Source organism: Rissa tridactyla, chromosome 1 (assembly GCF_028500815.1).
Source record: "Rissa tridactyla isolate bRisTri1 chromosome 1, bRisTri1.patW.cur.20221130, whole genome shotgun sequence".
Taxonomy (NCBI): domain Eukaryota; kingdom Metazoa; phylum Chordata; class Aves; order Charadriiformes; family Laridae; genus Rissa; species Rissa tridactyla.
In genome coordinates, this window is record NC_071466.1 from 72,523,807 (window position 1) to 72,545,472 (window position 21,666).

General features: G+C 41.4%; 1 protein-coding gene across 6 annotated transcripts in view; it reads right to left on the minus strand.

Moving 5' to 3' along the window:
- Nucleotides 1-6,778: 6,778 nt before the first annotated feature.
- Nucleotides 6,779-21,666, minus strand: part of LOC128917429 (interleukin-1 receptor type 1-like) — a 30,755-nt gene continuing 15,867 nt past the window's right edge. For 5 of the 6 annotated variants that reach the window (XM_054220504.1, XM_054220484.1, XM_054220514.1 and 2 more), the window contains exons 8-12: nt 20,681-20,801; nt 16,451-16,596; nt 14,701-14,844; nt 12,432-12,596; nt 6,779-10,606 (exon numbers count right to left, since the gene is read on the minus strand). In XM_054220504.1, coding sequence (XP_054076479.1) covers nt 10,242-10,606; nt 12,432-12,596; nt 14,701-14,844; nt 16,451-16,596; nt 20,681-20,801 — 941 coding nt within the window. In that variant the 3' untranslated portion in view covers nt 6,779-10,241. The remainder of the gene's footprint in view (nt 10,607-12,431; nt 12,597-14,700; nt 14,845-16,450; nt 16,597-20,680; nt 20,802-21,666) is intronic. The other variant, XM_054220534.1, reaches the window with a different exon arrangement.

Below are 21,666 nucleotides of genomic sequence, written 5' to 3' on the forward strand. Positions count from 1 at the left end.
GTTTAACATAGTCAGAAAGCCTCTTTTGGCACCTAAGCCAGAAGCAACGGCATTTGTGTAGTTAAGTGTTAAAGGGACACTGAGAAAGCCCAACACTCTCTAATCTGAACTTTTGCAATCCTTTAATCCTGTATGACTAACCCAGGGTTTCTGTGCACAAACAGGAGTGAGTGTTCTAGTATATGTAGCTCCTGTTAAGGGTTGGCCAAAATAATATGTAACGCACATAACCTGGATTACTTGCATGAGTAAATTCTCAAGCTCAGCATCTAATACATTTGGGCTGTTTAAAATCACTACCTTTGTTTCTGTTTAGTATCTACACAGGTAGCTTCTCCAGCTCTTGAAGTTAATGGACAGTTAAGCCCATTTAACATGTTAGAGTATTAAGGCCGGCCTATAAAGGGGATTTGTAAAGGGAAAGACACATTTGAGATAATACACCAATGTGTGTTCATGTTTTTAAATATTTTTAAAATTACTTTTTCAAAGCTAAAAAATTACAGGTATTCCTTTTCTGTGTGTAAAGAGAGCATGGATGAAACTAGATCTCCTGGGTCCTAGACAAGTGCCGTACCCAGCCGACTGCACAACACAACAGTCATTTGTATTAGTATTTTGCTGAACACCTGCCTGATGACGGGAAGTAGCGAATGAATTCCTTGGTCTGCTTTGCTTGTGTGCGCAGCTTTTTCTTTACTTATTAAACTGTCTTTATCTCAACCCACGGGTTTTTCCTCACTTTGACTCTTCTGATTCTCTTCCCCACCCCGACCCGGGGAGTGAGCGAGCGGCTGTGTGGTCCTAGCTGCCGGCTGGGGTTAAACCACTGCATATGCACGGGCAGGGCATTATCTCTGGGATCCTCTGCAGAAATCTTTTTGCATATTCCCCATCAGATGTGTGTCTTCTCTGATAGTTCCCCCTTATGCTCCTCACTCTGAGTTTCCCAAAGTTCCACGGAGGCAAAACTTATAAATCACTGTTGCTGCGCAGGAGGTCTACACGAACCCCTTATCTTTGTATGTATATCACAAGATACATAATCGAAGGAACCTTTTTTTACCTGTGAGCACAAATGGAAATCCAAGAACTTGGGGCAAGTATGGAAAAGGTCTTCTAATATCAGCAAGTCTAAAAAATGACAATAAATGCATCAAGAACATCAATGACATAAATTTAACTTCTTATGACCTGCAGATGGAAGAGGTAAGTTTAATTTCAATCATATGGGTTTTTTTGGAAAAAAAGGAGCTCATTTTCTTCCTGAAGGGGTGAGGGGTTTTTAAGAATAAACAAAATAGAAAAAAACTAGTCACAAATACAAAATGTTATCTGAAAAAAAAAGCACTAGCTTAAACAAGTGGGATAGCACTAGCCCAGAAATATCACTAATAGCTGATAGACTAACATTCTGTTTTGCTAATGAACGGCAAAAAAGCAGGTCTGCATCTGAATTCTTGTTCTTTGCACCTGGTATAACCTTTTTTTTTTTTTAAAGTACTTTTCTACTTGTTTGGGCTGCAATGTTTGAATGTAGCATTGAGCAAAAAAGATGACCAAGAGATCTAACAAAAGTATTATGGATTAGGGAAGAAAGGAGAAAGCATTGTTATGTGACTAGAAATACCTGAACAATATTATTTTAGATTAAAATAAAGCTTTCTTGTGAGATACCTATCCTATATAGGAGACAAATATTCAAATTATTCAGTTAATAAAAAAAGGAAAACTACAAAATAGCCTTTTGGCTGGTTAGTACCTCATCTGTTCATCAGCTCATCATCTAAACCCAGCTACCGCCTTGCCATTATTTCCTTTTTACGCCAGAAACAAGCAAGCACCTTTACCATAACCCTTGACTGAATAATCATCTGGTCTTAGGACCAGCATGGTATGGATACAGCTTCCAGGTTCCTGTGACTCCCTGTTGCCTTTTTTGGATGCACATAAATAATCCAACTGAAAACATTAGCGCTTTCTGTAACATTAGGGATGACTTTTGCAAACAGCTGGTTTCTGTTAGTAATTGTTCAAGATTTGTAGTCATAGCAGTGGTTTGTTGGAAAAAATCCACAACAATATTTATACTTATGCTGGTAACCTAGGCAGAACAGAGATTTCTTAGGGAAGGAGCAACGCCCAGGTCTCCTGGGTGAATAAAGCAATAGCTGAGTCTGAAAAGAAGGACTGAAAAGAGAAGGACCAGCAGCTGACAGAATGGGTCTTTGCTGCTTATTCCTTTGGGGTCAGCGCTAAATAGGGGCTGGCCACTTTAACTCAGTCTTAATCAAGTGCCTGCACTGGAACTTCTCATAATATTTCAGCTTCTAGAAGCACTGACCATTTGTCACCTGGACACATATTTGGGCCGTGTTGGAGACCTGGTCAGAGCGTGCTCATGACTGCCTTCTAGTTGCAGACTCAGTTTTCTTCCAGGGAAAGCCAAAGAGCTGGTTTGAATCCACACGGTATCCCAGTATGGGGTCAGGATACAGCTGTGTTGTGCACCCGGGCTCAACAGCACTGAAGAACTTACACGTCCTGTAATACAGCTACAGCCATGGAGAGCTCTCAAAGGTTTTATTTACGCTTCAGCTTGTCCCCAGAAGACTTACCTGCCTGGACTTGTATTTCTTCCACTTCCAGGGCAAGGAAGGTGCTATGCCATGCTAGGAAGGTGTCCAAACTGCCCACGTTCCCGCTCCAGAGCCTGATCAACTGCCACGTACTGTGACCTGCTTGTTACTCAGCACACTCGCCTTCCAAGAACTTACAAGTGTTGACAGAACTTCCTGGCCAGTGATATTCACCTCAAATTTTCACTCTCCACTCATAACCAACATCATTTGACTAGGAAAGCGTAGCTGCTGACGAGAGCACCAAATAAAGAGTAACTGGGTAATGGCTGGGTTCCTGGGCTCTGAATTTGAAAATGAATATGCTTCTGAGAACACAAAACACAAATCTATTAACAGATTTCTATTATAAGTTCATGTTTTAGAAAGGATTACTATAATTGAAAGAAACCGTTTTCTTGAGTGTTTCAATTCAATATTCCCCATATAGACAATCATCACATCAAGCTTTTGCATTTAGATAAAGAAATGATAGAAAATCCCCAGAATCACACCACTTTGTTACACAAAAGACTGAAAACTGGACTGACAAATAACTTTTACATAAATGTTATATTGTTTTACTAAGCAATTATATGTGATTTAGAATAAGTCATTCCCTCCACTGCTTTTATAGTCATATCAGTTAGTATAAGATCCTCTCTCAATCTAAGAAACCTTTTGTCTTTAAGCAGATTAGATTCCTAAATGCGATAACAATTAATCATTAAAACATGGACAGATAATACAAATAAAGAACTATAACCTATAGTAGTCCTTCTCAAGAATGCAGAAAATAATTTTACTGGTAAAAATATAATTCCTTTCACATTAAGACATCTCTGAAAACTTTTTTGTTTATTTTCCACTTTGCATGTCATAGATAACTGCTGGTTTTCCCTACAATGTGCTGACAAGCCATTACGAACTCTGCAAAGCCAGAGCAGTCCATCAAGACAAGGCATGCAGGAAAGGGTACTGGGGCTCAGTGACGTGACACAGATGCCCTGAGCAGCGTTCACTTCTAGAGCTATTCTAGCCAGGTGAAGTATCACTTTATCATCCACATTTCATAGAACAGAATCATAGAATCGTCTAGGTTGGAAGGGACCTTTCAGATCCAAGTCCAACCATCAACCTAACACTGCCAAAACCACCAGTAAACCATGTCCCTAAGCACCACATCTACACGTCTTTTAAATCCCTCCAGGGCTGGCGATTCAACCACTTCCCTGGGCAGCCTTTTCCAATGCTTGATAGCCCTTTCAGTGAAGAAAGTTTTCCTAATATCCAGTCTAAACGAGCTGGCAGGTGACAAGGACAAGCTGGCCAGGTTGCTTGTCCATCAGTCGGAGCCTACAGTCCCCTGCATCAGTAGAACAATGATCTTTATATGAGGGTTGTCTTCTCTGGGCTGCTGATGACTGGAAGGTATTTTGGATAAGTCTGCTAGTCATGCATCACATTCATTTGAAGCTTAACATGTAAGTCTATCAAATGGCAGACTCTGGAGAGTGGCAGGGCGCTCCAGCTCCCAGAGAATCTCCAGGAAGCTGCATGCTCTCAAAATGGGACACAAACCTCCTGTATGCAATTAAATGCTCATAACAGAGTCATCACCTTCTTCCTGGCTTTCTAAAACAGCAGGAGAACAATAGAGAACTTGCCAGGAATAAAATCACCTTTTATTTAAGAAGCTTTGTTGGAACCATAACTTTGCTCAAATATTTCTCACCATAGAGCTAGCTTAATTCTTGAGGTAATTAGAGATACTCATCTCTGATGGGTACCAGCCGCAGCAAAATTAAACTTGTTAAAATCAGAACAGAAGGCTCCACCAGTGTTTTTGAAAAGCACAAAAGTGTTCCTGAATTACCACCAAAAAAAGAGTTCCTTTTGTTGTCTTTTGGGGTTTCGGGGAGGGGGGGGTGCGTGTGTGTTTGTTTTGTTTTCTTGCATTTAGGAACAAAACCCAAATCAGAGGGAAAAAGACATTCTGTCCTGTGTGACACGTGCTCAGGTTCCTCAGTCTGCACCTGCAAGAACAAACCAAAGCGGCTTCTCACAGGGATGCGCTCTGGACTGGCTCCCTCTCGTCACAAGCATTTGGCTTCTACTTCCATACCAAGCCAAGCTGAAGTCCATTCGATAGGGAGAACCTTCACTACCTAACTGTCAGCATGCCACATGGGCTGGCAGCTCCTCCCCAGCCAGGGTTCGTCCCGGTGTCCCCAGCAAGGACACAGGGTGGGCTAAAATGGGCCTCCTGGGCCCAAGGTGTGGTTGATGAGGGTCACTAAGGCTTATTAGTGCCATTGGGGCCCTGACGTTTACAGACAATCAGTAAGAGGAGACTGCCCGTTCTCTGCAAACACTAAACATGAAACATGCAATGCCTTGTTCCAATCACCTCTCTCTGTATTTTTAGAGAGTTCATGGGAACAAAACCAAACAAGAATTTTAAAAAGAGCAAGCAGAAAACTACAGAAAAAAGTATGTAGCTGCTGAAGAATACCTTTAATACTCTTGCAAAGCAAACATTCACAGAACCACAGAACGGTTTGGGTTGGAAGGGACCATAAAGATCATCTAGTTCCAACCCCCCTGCCCTGGGCAGGGACACCTCCCACTAGACCAGGCTGCTCAAAGCCCCATCCAGCCTGGCCTTGACCACTTCCACTCAAACAATGAATGCACACAACCTAAAACATAATAAACAGAACTTGTAAATTTTACATCATAAGCATCATAACCTCTTTTTAAAATCCTATTCGTGAGTTCATTTTACATGCAGAAAATGGACTGATTCTCTGGATGTCTGCTTTAGTGTCCTCCTGAAGCCAAGGGCTCTTTTTTTTCACCCTGCTTTCTTTCTCTTGCTTCATCCAGGGCCTTAGGGTTTGGTTAACTTGCTTCCTTTTACATTCTTTACCAGTGAAGACATCCAAGAACTAAGTTAGCTTCACTTGCCTTACACAGAGATCTTCTTTATTCTCCTTACTGGACGGAAAGCTTTTCTTACAATGGCTTTGAGGAGGATAGGGCTAAACTAACGTGGAAGACTTGAACAGCTCGCATGGGAGGGCTTTGTCACAGTACTGGCCACATTCCTACCGTTCCTCTAGTCCAGGCAGGAAACCTGTTGGTCAGGCTGGCTTCAGCTCTCTCAGTAAACCATGCTGAGTCCAGCTAACAGGGAACAGTGATTTTCTCCAGCTTGACTCTTCCCACCACGCTCTCTTAATCTCTAAGTACACAGAATTAGTTCAAAGATGCTGTATATTGGAAGAGGTGGGGAAAGAAGAGCACCTTAGCAGAAGCAAATCATCCACCACCTCCTGTTTAAAAAGAATTTGTGCTGTGCTGCTGTCAGCATGGAAGTGATGCCTATAGTGATCCCCTTCCTAAGGGGAAGCAACAAATAAACACATAGGACCTTCAAGCACACGCTAGTTTACAGCCTGAAGCCTTACCTGAGTTTTAGATAGGTGTATAGCATAGATTAAGCCTGTAAATAAGCGAAAGCATTATCAATACAGGTCTTAAAAATACTCCACTCGGAAAATTTCACATTAAAATGCTGATACAGTCTAAATATAGAATTAGACTTATTGCTGCTGGTTATACAGAAGTTAACAAAAGTTCTCGGATTCTGAGAAACTACTGTAAGAGTTACACAGGTATATAAAAATTAATTTCAGAAGAACTCCTCTAATGGCTTTCTTATCTGCTTATCTACTTTGCATGAAAAAACAAGTCCAGGATTAAACTAGCAAATAAACAGAGCTGGCATTACTTGTGCTACAAAAAGGGTCAGAAATGGCATTTAGTAACAGCTTTCAAGAAGTTCAAAACAACCATAATGCAAAAGGTACGGGCCAAATTTTAAAATCCTACTTTTATAAGCTCCTTTTATCTATTAGGACTGACAATTACTCTGTAAAACCTACGCTAAGCACAATTAGCCCCTCTGAAATCAACATGAGGTCTTGTGCAAGACCAGTCCCTACAGCCCCGCTGCCAAAGCTGTGCCTTTCCTGGAGCAGATCAGAGAGTCAGGGCTTGCCCGTGGAGACAACAGAGACAGCTGCCTCTCCGCTACTGCTCAGAAGCCCTTCACGTTTCCTCCATTTGAGGTCTCCTGCATTTCCCCCAGCTCTTGAGGAGCTGCAGCAGAAGGCTGCTGAATGGGACACTGCTGGGGACCGTGTTGGTCCCAGGGAGCGAGGCAGCAGCCTTGGGGCTGCTTCAGCTTCACCTCATTGCAAGGAGAGCACAGGACAGAGCAGAGCCAAGCTCACAGTTTCCATTTGCCCCAGCAGGGCGAGGTGGTTAGTGCTGATGTTGTGCCAAAACCGGATTAACACAAAGATTAATGAGACCCTTTCCCCTTCATCAGCCTGAATGAAGATCTAATATATCAAGTGTCTTGTTTAAGACACTTCAAGTCAAGACCGCTGCTTGCCGTTGGGTCATTCTCAGCATGGTTTAGTGGAGGAATGAGGGGAAAAAAAACAGCAGCGCTGTAAGAAAAAAAAATATGTAGTGCCTTTATTTAATTAAAAAATGGACCTTTCTTCAAAGTGCCTTTACGTAACATGGGTGAAAACTTTTGCATCATTTGTATAAATACATCAAAAGGAACAAATATTTTTTTACAAAACAGTATTTTGGCTCAGTAAAATAACTTCCTTATCCCTAAAGGCAGGGATAACAAGTAGCAGTTTTTCATTCAATCTATTCCAGTCAGCAAAAATAATTCAGGAGGCCCGAAGTCACTGGAATTCTGTTGGCTGGCCTGCATACTGCGAGCTGTCAAGGTGGAAGCACAAAGTCAGTATTGTACCCGAGTCTTCAGAGTACAAATAGCATACTTCCAGTGTTTAGTCTTCACATTTGATATAGGGATCTTCTTACAGAAGAGTTCTGTGACCAAACCGTACAGCTTCTGTTCTACTAAAATCTATCGATATGAACCGTCACAATTAACCTTGCTCAGATGGATCTCACTAACTTCAGATGGATCTCATAGCTCTTTTACCCTACAACAGGTTGTCACTGAACACACACCGTATTTAAAAGCAGACTGTGTGCAACAGCTGGCACTTCATGACCAGAACCGATCCTTCCTTGACACTTCTGTCTTGAGTAAAACACAGAATGAGAACAGAGTATAAACATGTGCATTGGCCTATACATACATGACATTCATCAATAAAACACTCCAGTACCATAACAGTTTGAAATAGTCTGATATTTCAAATGCACTTTTTTCCTTCTTATCCTGACATGAAGAGATTCTTATTCCATTCTGGCCAAACACACATTCAACCCACAAATCTCAGAAGGCACTGTCTCTCAGAAGCAGTTTCAAGTTTCCAGCATACACCGAGGTAACCAAAGCACTTTAGGTGGGAGAGGAACCTATTTCCACTGGTTTTGCCTTTTACCAGGCAGAACGTGAGGGTCACACCATCCCATGTTCACTGGGCAGTTCTTCCATCGGATTGCACTTCACACTATCAGTTTTGTTTGATTGAGGATAGAGGCATAAGAAGATAAATGCTTGAGGCATAAGAAGATAAATGCTTGAGCCATGAAAGAAGAAAAAGCCAACACTGCAGTGTCAAAATGAGTACATGAATTCCGAAGGATGCAGAACATGCGTTTTTTCAGATGAATAAGTGGAGATACCAAAGGACCAGCTCAAAGGGAAAAATTTCTGCCTAACGCTATATTAGCAACAGCCTTCAAGGACAGCTTGGAAAGTGATGGGAGTTTGACACAAGAGTGAGTTGCTTGTTCCAAGATAAGGGAGCTACATGGGAAAAGACAGGCTGGAGCCTGAACGGGAGGAGAGCAAAAGGTGCTGCAAGAGAGAAGCTGATAGGACACACACAGGAATTCAGAGTTGCAAGCAGCAGTTAAAGGCAGCAACAGCCAAATCCTGAAGCTCCCATATACGACCATATAAAATGTAACTTTCAAGGACAGACCGAAAAGCACAGGTAATTTGGCTCTCACATCTCCTGCTCCTATGAAATTCATAGCTATAAACATGGCATGAAACAGATTTGATAATTAAAAAAAAAAAAAAAAAAATCAATCAAATCAAGTCCCTCCCCTGAAAAAAGAACTGATCGTTACAAACTACATCACTGGCTACACACAAGCCAAACATAACTTCAGAGTTAACAACTGTGACATACATAATATTGTTAACAAATTAAAAAAAAAAATAAAAAGAAAGAGAAAGGATTCAACATGCACAGTAAGTTTTAACAGCTTCCTTTCCCAAACAGCTGTTTAGAAGCTGTGACTCCAAGCCTCAATTCACCCAGCCCCAGCCAAATTCAGTACACAGTCACCTGAGATTCCTTACATCATCAGGGCAGAGGGAAAGGAGAAAAGCAAGCAGCTGCAGGGGGTAACACAGGGCATCCCTCTCTCTCACTTTAAGGAGTACTGGGCAATAAAGTTATTTTAGCTCTATTTTCTAAACATCTCTGGAGCCAAAAAGCAGGGTTGTGCCACCCCTTTTTTTCTCCCCTTGTACTCTGAACCCTCTGGGAAACCAGATAAACTCACTAATCTGGGAGAAAACTATCCCAAGGAAATGAACAATTTCTGCCACATTAGCCTGTTCAGCCAGCTTCAGCTTTTGGAGCTGCCAAATGCTAGAGCCAGCACCCTGGGTGGGAACAGGAGGGAAGACCTGATCTCCTTCAGCAACAGTGGCTCACAAGAAGCGTGTGCCCTGACACCTCTTGATCTGGTCCTTAAGGTAAGGTGGATGAAGCCAACCATCCTGTATTCTCCATGAGAGAGTCTGTGTCAGTAGCTAATTATTCCACTTGGGTAAAATAAGAACTAATATATTAAGCCACTTAACTAGAAAATAATTTTTGGACTCAGTACTGCATTACAATGGTATTTTTACAATGTCTGCATAGGGCAAGTGACTGAAAATAGTACAGTTCTTTAAAATGTAAAAAAGATCAGGGAAAAGTATTTATGCTTTTTCAGGTTCAACAGCACTTTTAGGGAGCTGGAACTGTCTCTTTCTCTTGGACGGTAACACAGTGATTCAGTAACACAGAGGGATTTATCTTTCAGCAAACTGAACAAGGCAAATAACCAACTTGTAACAAAGAAGTTTTGTATCATTTCACTAAAAAAATTGAAACAAAAACATTTACTGGCATCAACCATGTCCATTACATAATATCACGATTATAATTAATACAGTTCCCTTCATATTCAACCTTTAATTGCAAAAAAACAAGTCTTCTGGGTTTTTGATAGTTTTTCCCCCTTCCATTTTTAATACCAGAAGAATTCCACCAAATCACAGTGCAATTCTTGGAAAAGGCCTCATATGCTTCCAACGTGGTTTCCGTGTCATCTCTGTGCTACTGACAACGTTTCAAGGTGTTCTGTTGATCTGGCCAGAAGAAAAAATGATTCACATCTGTAGATGAAGTTGTAGTACCTTCAATCCAGAAAATTTGGATGAGATTGTCTGCACAAAACAGATACTTGTGACCTTCAATCAATCCATCACCAGCTATGTGAACTGAATTAGTCATTAAGTGTCATTTTTCTTTTGTTATTTAGGGAGAATTAGTCTTTTGGTAACAAACGCAATTGTGACGAAGGTCCATTTTTCCTGGATGGCATGTGGTAGCGCACTTTCTTCCAGAATCTAGTATGTGCTGAGCGAGACCTTTCTGAGAAGTCCCCTTTCCATCGGATAGCCCCATACTTTTGCTTAATATATTTGATGGATTCTGGCATGGCTGCATAATCTTGTATTTTTTCAAGTTCAATGAGAATTACTTTAATGCCATCTTGGATAAGAGCATTATACATTGCTAAATGCTTTTCAGACACATCTTCTAGAACACTGTAACAGGACGGTTCCGGTACTAAAACAATTATCACTCTTCTACTTTGACGGATTTTTTCATCAGCAATGCTGATCACAGCTGTAGAGAAAAAGGTTGTGCAAAATTAAGGCTGTATGTTTCTATTTTTTGTTACCAACAGGGTGCCTTCCAACCCAGACCATTCAATGATTCTATGTTGCAGCCTGGTTCATTCCCTTTTTGATATTTGAGCCAACACGCTTTACCTCACAAATAGGGACAGGGTAAGAGCATGCAAACAGTGACATTTAGTTAGTCAACAAGGAAAGATTTGGCCAATGCAACACAAACTGGCCCCACCAGATTGTTTGTCTACATTCTTGTTTTGCATAAACAGAGAAGAGCTACCAACTATCTACTACTTATCTTGCTAATGCCATTTTATTACCATCATAGGTGCAATTGCAAAAAAAACAAGTTCCAAAACCATAGGCCTAGATAAAACTATGACCTTTTTCCTTAAACAACTTGTTCTGATATGCTAAACTGTTTTTTTTTTACATGTAAGTGGAAGAGAAACCAAAGAATCCTCCCTTCAACGGCATTCCAGACAATCAGTTCTAAAACAGCAAAATATGGTAAATACCATACAAAACCCATATGGGTTAACCCTGAGAACCGACTATCGCATTTTTTCAAGCTGGAAAAATAAAGCAGAACTTTATGTTCTACTTCTCAGGGAACCTTTCCTTCTCAAACCACTACCAAAAGCCTTCAGATGTAAAAAAAGTGACCCACGAAGCACCTCATGTAGGTTTGTTCACACCCAATTTTTTTTTAAACAAGGACTTCTATTTAAGGCCTGCTCTGCAAATTTATTCAGTCTCAGTATTACGTTTTTGAAGTCATAAAACCAGGAAGGATTCAGAAGATGTTCGTCATTTTATCTCACATAAGCAGTCAGTGGGACAGACTTTGCAATTTTCAGCGTCAAATGCTAGAAATTTAAATTTAATGTGCATTTGCACGCAGAGGAAACCTCCAGAAAAATTTTAAAGCCTTGCAAGGAAGGCAATGCTTTTATAAGAACATTCATTAGGGAGAAGTAGTCTTTGATACAGCCGATCGTTCCTGATAACTTACTGTTCCTTTGTATTCTTTTTCATCTACGTGCACTCCCTAAGCATCCATTATACCCTTTTTTGCATCCTGCTGGTTTGACAGCAATTCTCAGAGCAAACAAAAATGAAACAGTAGAGAGGTCATCCTGTGAAATTGCACCTCAAAGCAACAGGCTCTTTTCACACCACTCATGAGATCTACTTTTCCATGTTTCCTGCCATTAGTCATCATTCACAACCACAATTTCAACTCAGCATCCTTCCATCTCCAGGTGCCTAGTCTAGCCAGACACTGAAAAAACCTGGAAGAGCTAAATAATGACAAGGGAAAGGCTGAGATAAACAGACTTCATGGGAGCACCCAGTGCTCTATTTCTCATTCTCCATGAGAGAGAATAAGAAAATCATAGCTCATTCAGTGGTCGGAGATATCTGGAATCACCGATTGATTGGCTGTTTCTGAGTTGTATTTAGAATCATAGAATGGTTTGGGTTGGAAGGGACCGTAAAGATCATCTAGTTCCAACCCCCCCGCCACGGGTAGGGACAACTCCTGCTAGACCAGGTTACTCAAAGCCCCATCCAGCCTGGCCTTGAACACCTCAGGGGATGGGGCATCCACAACTTCCCTGGGCAACCTGTTCCAGTGTCTCACCACCCTCATAGTAAAGAATTTCTTCCCAATATCTAATCTAAATTTCCCCTCTTTCAGTTTAAAACCATTACCCCTCGTCCTATTGCTCCACTCCCTGATAAAGAGTCCCTCCCTCATTTGCAGCTGCCAGTGAGAAAACTTGAGTGTAATTTTTCTTCAGATAGCTTACCTTCTCCTGGTAAATCATCCCTCCCAAATATGAAGAGATTATATCCACACTGTCTTTCTAAGACTTCTGGCAATATCTTCAGAGCAAAAATATCTGATGAATACAAGCAGCTCTCTCTGTTCTTTGGATACAGAACGTAAGCATCATAGATCTTCCCATCTGAAACTAAAGAGTGAGCAAAAGGAGTAATATAAAAATGCATTCTAAAGATACAAAAGCAAGCAAGCAAACAAACAAAAAAAAAATCTCTAAACTCTGTTTTTGCCCACTTGAATCATTGTTTTAGGTCCTAATCTTGCTATTATCTAAGCATGTATAATTATATTAAGCCTGAAATATTTGAGGAATCAAGCCTTCTAGAATTCAGTACGCCAGATCTGAATAGGCAAGAGACATGCAAAATTAAGTAGGTTTGAATATTCTTTTTTGAACTCTAAATAAATAAATAAATAAATGTTACCATAGAATTATTTCTAGGGTTGTGATTGTTTCTAGGGTTGTGATCAGCGGCACAGAGTCCAGTTGGAGGCCTGTAACCAGTGGTGTCCTTCAGGGGTCAATACTTGGACCAATTTTGTTCAATATATTCATTAATGACCTAGATGAGGGGACAGAGTGTATCCTCAGCAAGTTTGCTGATGATACCAAGCTGGGAGGGGTGGCCGACACTCCAGAGGGCCGTGCTGCCGTGGACAGGCTGGAGAGCTGGGCAGAGAAGAACCTAATGAGGTTCAACAAAAACAAGTGTAGGGTCCTGCACCTGGGAAGAAAGAATGCCAAACACCAGTATAGGTTAGGGGCGGACATGCTGGGAAGCAGCTCTGAGGAGAAGGACCTGGGGGTCCTGGTAGACAGCAAATTATCCATGAGCCAGCAGTGTGCCCTTGTCGCCAAGAAGGCCAATGGCATCCTGGGCTGCATAGGGAAGACTGTGGCCAGTAGGTCGAGGGAGGTCATTCTTCCCCTCTACTCTGCACTGGTGAGGCCACAACTGGAGTACTGTGTCCAGTTCTGGGCTCCCCAGTTCAAGAGGGACAGGGAACTACTGGAGCGAGTCCAGCGAAGGGCAACCAAGATGATTATGGGACTGGAACATCTCCCTTATGAGGAAAGGCTGAAAGAGCTGGGACTCTTTAGCCTGGAGAAGAGAAGGTTGAGGGGGGACCTGATTAATGTTTACAAGTACCTAAAGGGTGGGTTTAAGGAGGACGGAGCCAGGCTCTTTTCAATGGTTCCCAGCGACAGGATGAGGGGCAATGGGCACAAGCTAGAACATAGGAAGTTCCGTTCAAATACACGGAAAAACTTCTTTACAGTGAGGGTGACAGAGCACTGGAACAGGCTGCCCAGGGAGGTTGTGGAGTCCCCTTCTCTGGAGATTTTCAAGACCCGCCTGGATGCAGCCCTGAGGGATGTGCTTTAGGCAACCCTGCTCTAGCAGGGGAGTTGGACTAGATGATCTCTAGAGGTCCCTTCCAACTCTGAAGATTCCGTGATTCCGTGATTTGGAAAATAGCAGTTCCAGTAGTACAACTGAATACTTAAAATGACAGCTGCCATATAATTCATAGATCATTTTTATAACCTAGAGTTTCAAAACACAGCAACTACTTAGACATGAAAACAAAAAGAAAGTATTTGGCAAATTTCAAGGTCTGAATTGTGCTAGATTTTTTGGAACAAATTATTCAGAAAGACCAAATTTAAAAGACTTCAAAGAAACCTAACAGAATCTCAATACCTCTAGAAGATATTTTATGTTTCTCTAGCCATGTACCTCCTCTCAGATGTTTGGAAGTGACCTGAATTTAAGCATATTCTCATAGTCAGCACCACTATCAACATTTTTCTGAATGCCAGGAATTTACAGGGAGTAAAAAAAATCAGAAGTGCCTTCAAACTGAAAACAAAAGAAAATAAAATTTGTCCTGGCTCGTCTATGGAAAATAAAAAACACCCAACAATTCCACTGTATTACCGCTTTCTGCAAAAGCGGTAATTAAAAGAAATCTGAACAACTGCTGTTAGAAAAGCATTCAAACCACTGAAATGGGTCTTCAGGGAAAGGAACGACAGTACTGGATTCCTGGAAATTGCCAATTCCCCTGTAGATGCTTTTGTTATCTGAACTAATGCTAAACATCCTAAAAACATGTTATCCTTTCAAAAATCCCAAGGAAGACCAATCACACTCCATGAGGTTAACTCATTGCTTTGCGAGGGAAGGTGGAGGCTCATTACAACACACAGCACTGTTACACAAACATACCTTTTTTACCCAGGAAAGGATGGCAGGAGTCCCGATACCAAAGCACAATATCAATTTTGAAGATCTTGTAGATAAAAAGAGTAAAAAATACTAAAAATACCAAAGAAACTCCTCCTCCAATTAAGTAACCCTGAATGTTCCGAGCTGCAGTAGAGTGGAATGAGAAGGGAGAAAACAAACAAACAATCCAGTTACACACTAGAACCACAAAAAGACAAGAGAGACATTCAAAACTGTTTAGTCATTAAAATATTAAATACCAAAAAAAAGAATTAATGAATAGGACTGAAAGTTCTTCGCGTATGCTTTCTGCAAATACTATTATTTGACAAGCCTATTTTTATCTTTCAGGGAAAAGGTACCTTCACAATGTGACAAATGAGGCTGCTCTTCATCTGAAACACCAAAATATTGACATATACCCAGTGCAGCAGTAGAGTGAAAATTCTTGTGTAAAATTTTGTCAGTTAGCAAGTAAGAAAGTCAGAGGCGGGGAGGTGATTTCCTGAGCTTGTGATTCTCCCCAGACCAACCAGCCTTCCATTGTCTCTAGCCTCTTTGAAAATTTGTCATTGTACCTGCTAATTTGTTGTCCTTAATAGATTTGCTGTCCTTAAAACAAACACTCTCCACAAACTGCATTTTTTAGTTCATGCATATTAAAGGTTTTCTGAGGTTAAACCCTACCCTGACAATCTTTATGTAGAACTTATAGCTATGTAACAAGCTAGAGCTCAGATACATTTTCAGTCAATTATTTGTTTACAATGTGGCCAGTTAAAGGTAAGTTTGAGAATAAGATTTGTCAGAGGATTGGCTCACATTTGACAAAATCAGCTCAATACAAGCTCAATAGACCACAGGCTAAAAAAAAAAAATAAATAAATGGGCACTTACACTATCTGGTGATTTGCTTTTCTGTGTATCTGGTTTTAAACAAAACCAACAAATTTCTTCAGCCTTGCATTTGAGTCTTTAAAGCTCACTTTACCTTTAGGATCACTGACCAAAAAGAAAATGTAATGCTAGCCAGCAATAAGTCAAGCTTATCCTTGTCTCTGAGCAGAAGACTGGGGTTTCCAATAACTGGCAGGATGCTCCCAGTCAACATGCATGACCCTATCTATAAGGTGGTAACACATCACATGCATCAGTAATGGAAAGTCCATAACGTTTCCAAGCAATCTATTTCATTCTTTCACTACCACCATTGTTAAAAGTTTCTCCTACTACATAAATAGATTTTTTTTTTTTCTTTCTCCTGGCAGTCTGAGTCCACTACTTGTTACTGAAGGACAGGGCAACCAGGTCCACATATACATTCATGTCCTTTTGACAGTCTGTTCCACACTTAGTTATGTCTTTCCCCCAGCTCTTCTAAAGAATCGGCCATTTTCACTGCTCTTCTAGACACACAATTTCCTCTGATCCGCAGGCTTCTTTAAGTACAAGTGTGCAAAATGAAGCACAGTATTCCACTGAGGTCTCATACTTGCTTCAAATAAATTGGAATCTTTCATTAATGTTTCCTAAAACACTTAATTTGCTTTGTTTTCTTTCATTCAAAGTCCTATTTTCTTTAATTTTGCTAAGAATACAATAAAAAAAACTCGCTAAGAAAGGTATTGAGCGGCATTGCCCACTTTGCACAATGGTACATCACGCAGTTTTAGCTCTAAGTAGGGCGTTGTCAAACTAACCGAGAAGTAAGCATCATGGATAACCACACTATCAAGGTGGGATCTCCTACCTGGGCGTTCCAGTTTGATGTAGGCTGTAAACTGTTGAGTACCATATACAAAGTGACAGAAAAAACGATGAGCATAATCCTTTACTTTCACTTTTGAAATGTTAAATTTTGTTCCAGACACAGCAAGTCCATGAGGCATCCTCTCTCTATCATTAAAAAAGGGTAAAAAGGAAACATCTGTCAAGAAACTGAAATATCAGTGCTTAATATAGGACAGATTCAGCTATCCACAAATACAAGAACATGCATTTCTTACCTCTGCCAACCTAAGAAGCCAGTGAAGAACAGTAAATATCATCCCTATAACAAACAGCTTCATGACCAGGGGCATTTTCGATACACATTTGGTTGTTGGGCTTTTTTTGCTGAGTCGGGATAGAGTGCACCACTAGCAGTTTTGCAGATGATAAAAAACTCAAAGGAATGGCTGATACACCAGAGGGTCGTGCTGCCATCCAGAGGAACCCTGACAGGCTGGAGATATGGGCTGACAGGACCTCATGAAGTTCAAAGCAAAATGCAAACCCTGCACCTGAGGAGGAATAACCAGTCCCCAGGCACCCTGGACTGCAGTAAAAAAAGCACTGCCAGCAGGTTGAGGGAGATGATCCTTCTCCTCTACTTAGCACTGGTGAGGTCATACCTGGAATAGCGGGGCCAGTTCTGGGCTATCCAGTACAAGAGATGTAGGGATTTACTGGAGCAAGCCCAGTGCAGGGCCGTGAAAACGATAAAGGGAGTGGAGTATGTGCCATATAAGAGCAGGGACTTTTCAGTCTGGAGAACAGAAGGCTTAGGGGCAGGGGGTGGATCTTACCAATGTGTGTAAATACCTGAAGGAGGGACTGGAGAAGAGGGAGCCAGGCTCCTTTCAGTAGTGCCCACTGACAGGACAAGAGGCAATGAGCACAAATTGAAACACCTTCCCATCTGAAATTCCATTTGAATTTTTACATTTTTACTGTCAGGGTGGTCAAACACTGGAGAAGTTGTGAAGTCTCCACCTGTGGAGATATTCAAAACCCAACTGGCCACAGCCCTGAGCAACCTGATCTATCTGACCCTGCTTGAGCAGGAGGGTTGGACTAGAAAATCTCAAGAGATCCCTTCCAACCTAAACGATTCTGTGAATGAAAGACTGTTCAAACCAGTAATAACTAGTAATAAAAGCATCAAGAAAAAAAAATCATCCTCCAGGATTCTTTCCACTGATGATGAAGCAGAGATCTTTCTAAGCGTACTAGCAGACTTCCCTTGCCCCACATTGTCCAACGTCAATGGTGCTAACAAACTTGGCAAATAACGACGAACAAAATTCACAAAAGCTGGGTGACCCTGCTGTCAAATTACAAGAAACATGGTGACACTGCCTTTATGTCTGATATCTATTGCCATAAGAAGCTTGGAGATATAATACGCTATCCTGATCTAAGGTAGATTTAAAAGTATAAGTGGGGGGGCCGCACTAGGAAGGTACCCTACAAAGTAGGTACCTACTGGCATCCTACTCTATATACCAAAGTGACATCACCTTATGTACTCAAGGAGGAAAACTCATTTTGCAGAACATCCTGCGGAACTGGTTTCTATTACATAAATAATTGCCAGCAACTTCTGTCATGGGATGCCAATACAAACCTCACCATTTAGCGACATGTACAGATTTGTTCATGTCAGTTTTAACTTCCCTCTCAGAAGAGGAAAAAGTTACCTTCTAGTTACCTTCAAGTTGGCCCTGCTTACAGCATGATTTGCTACTAGCAAATGCTCCACAAATTTAACTGCTGAGAAATTGCTACTATTTTTTAAAATAAAACATTATTATTGCAATTAGATTAATTTCTCTGATACTGGATCATAGAATTGTTAGGGTTGGAAGGGACCTTAAAGATCATCTAATTCCAACCCCCCTGCCATGGGCAGGGACACCTCCCACTAGATCAGGTTGCTCAGAGTCCCATCCAGGCTGGCCTTAAAAACTTCCAAGGATGGGGCTTCCACCACCCCTCTGGGCAACCTGTTCCAGTGTCTCACCACCCTCATGGTGAAGAACTTCTTCCTAACGTCCAATCTGAATCGACCCATCTCTAGTTTTAATCCATTCCCTCTAGTCCTACCATTACCTGACATCCTAAAAAGCCCCTCACCAGCTTTCTTGTAGGCCCCCTTAAGATACTGCTAGGCCACTATAAGGTCTCCTCAGAGCTTTCTTTTCTCCAGACTGAACAACCCCAACTCTCTCAGTCTGTCCTCATAGGAGAGGTGCTCCAGGCCTCTGATCATCCTCATGGCCCTTCTCTGGACACGTTCCAGCACATCCATATCTCTCCTGTAGTAGGGGCTCCAGAATTGGATGCAGTACTCCAGGTGGGGTCTCACGAGAGTGGAGTAGAGGGGCAGAATCACCTCCCTCAACCTGCTGGCCACGCTTCTCCTGATGCAGCCCAGGATGTGATTGGCTTTCTGGGCTGCTAGTGCACACTGAAGGCTCATGTTGAGCCTCTCGTCTACCAGTACCCCCAAGTCCTTTTCTTCAGGGCTGCTCTCAAGCCAGTCACTGTCCAGCCTATATCGGTGCTTGGGATTGCCCCGCACCGAGATGGAGGACCTTGCACTTGGTCTTGTTGAACTTCATGAGGTTGGCATGGACCCACCTCTCCAGCCTGTCAAGGTCCCTCTGGATGGCATCCCTTCCCTCCAGCGTGTCAGCCGCCCCACACAGCTTGGTGTTGTCGTCAAACTTGCTGAGGGTGCACTCAATGCCACTGTCCATGTTGCTGACGAAGATGTTAAACAAGACCGGTCCCAGTACTGATCCTTGAGGGACTCCAATCGTCACTGGCCTCCACCTGGACATGGACCCATTGACAGCCACTCTTTGGGTGCGGCCGTCAAGCCAGTTCTTTATCCACTGAATTGTCAGTCCATCAAACCAATATTTTATCAGCTTGGAGGCCAGCACGTCATGCGGGACAGTGTCAAAGGCTTTGCTCAGGTCCAGGTAAATGACGTCAGTTGCTCTCCCCTTGTATATTGACATTGTGACCTTCTCATAGAAGGCCACCAGGTTTGTCAGGCACAATTTGCCCCATGTTGATTGTACCCAATCACCTCTTTGTTATTCTTCTGCCTCAGCAGTGCCTCCAGGAGGATCTGCTCCATAATCTTACCAGGCACAGGAAAATTATCAGGTAGGATAGTGATTAGAAACAGAGATCACTTCCAAGCAAGCAAAAAATCTTACCACAGAATTGCTTTGAGTTAAATATATTAAATGTTTTTCAGGAAGATGTGTTTAATAACAGCACTAAGTTGGTTTCAGAAGAAGCTGCAGTTATTACAACTTTAATCATAGCTACATAGTGTCTTAACTGTGTGTCTTACGTACGTGCCTTAACTGAAAGAAACTTCATGCCCTAAAGAATAATGGTCTTAGTTGTGCCTTAGAGACCATAAGCTGGGGCCCTAATACTTACAGACAAACAATCAAGTATACAGATCTATAATGAAAGTAACGATTCCCCCTAAAGGAACCTGGAGACAAAGCAGAACTAGGATTCCTCATGGAGAACAGGTACAGATGAATGACAAAGATAATTTAACAGCAGTGATTCATACAATGAGAAACAATGTACATCCACCACACTCTGCTACAGCATAGACCAGTCACTGAGTAACAAAGGTCCTTCTCTCTCGAAAGAATTGCTGGTGTTATCAGCTTAAATTGTGTTTAAATTTCCTGAACATTAAAAAAAACCTAAATGTCCTGCAACAAGAGCTTCTGCTTTGTGCTCTTGAGAATTACCAGCTGTGTCTGTACTTAGAAAAGGACCAACTTCACAAATAAAAATAAGGTGGGTGATTTTTTTGTTTTGGAACAATCTAGCCTTCCCATATTAATGACAGTGGGCAGGCTTTAATCTATTAGCAAAAAGGATAAGAACAAATACACAAATAAGCCTTACAAAATTATGCTTCACAACAGCATTATAAAAACCTATATATCATTGCTTCATTATGTCAGATACATCAGTATTTATAATAAAATGTTTGGCTTTTTTTTTAAACCAAATAATGAGAATATAATTTACTTGACGCAGACTTCTAATCAGTCTTTCAATGACTACTGACATTTGACTAGTAGTTAACTTTACGGTGCAACCACTGCAAATTACTGCAGATTACTTCACCTACAAATGCACTTACAATTCAATGCATAAGGGTACTTACTCATAAAACTGTTCCATGTAGGTGCTATCAAAGCTATCAACATCCTCATCATTAACTTGCCAGAATGGAATCAAGCCATTTATGCCACTCGAAATGTTACATTCCATAACTACATGAGAGCCTACAAAAAAAAAAAAATTAAATACAGCAATTGAAGGTCTTGTAACAGAAGCAGGATCAAGTGATTGGGGATCAGCTGGAAAAAGAAGTGATATCGAAAAGTCCACTTACCTTATGAAAAGCGGGATCCTTAAAACTCATCCATTTGTAATTCATACTCGGGTGTCTCCAAACCGGATATAAATTCCACCCTAAATGTAGGTGTCTAAATTTTCACATCTACATGTAAGCTAGATGTCTAAGCTAGTAACAGAGTTCAGCTCTGCTGAAGTCCACTCACATTAAAGTAGACACCTGGAACTTCTCAACTGAATGGCCCTCCAGACTCCACTGAGTCCATTGACAGATCTCTAGGGCTCAAATCAGTTGCATGTACACAATATGATGACATCTGAGATGTTCTCCAGCATCCAAGGCATCTGTATGGAGCTGGCAGATAGGATTCCAGATCTTCATGAAACCTGCACTGCTAGAGACCACCCGAAACAGCACTACACATCTATGTGCGGGCAACTGAATTGAGCCCCTGTTGATAATAGCATGAAATAAGTACCCTAGCTCATATGCAGACAGCCATGTGTAGACAACTACACCCTGGAGCTGAATCTCATTCTTAGTGACCACGCATAATTACCAGAAAAGAGGAGGCTGCTGAGCCATTTCAGGGTATTTCCAACAGAATTAAATAACTATCCGATGACTGCAGGACTGTAAGTCCGTAAAGTAATACTGTTTGTATCAGATCCTGAATATTCCCATTGTTTAAAACAAAGCCTTATGCACTTTAGAAATTATATTCCTCCATTAAAGCTCATTCACTATTCTGGTCAAAACCTATTAATCCTCACCAGAACCTGGCAAATTCA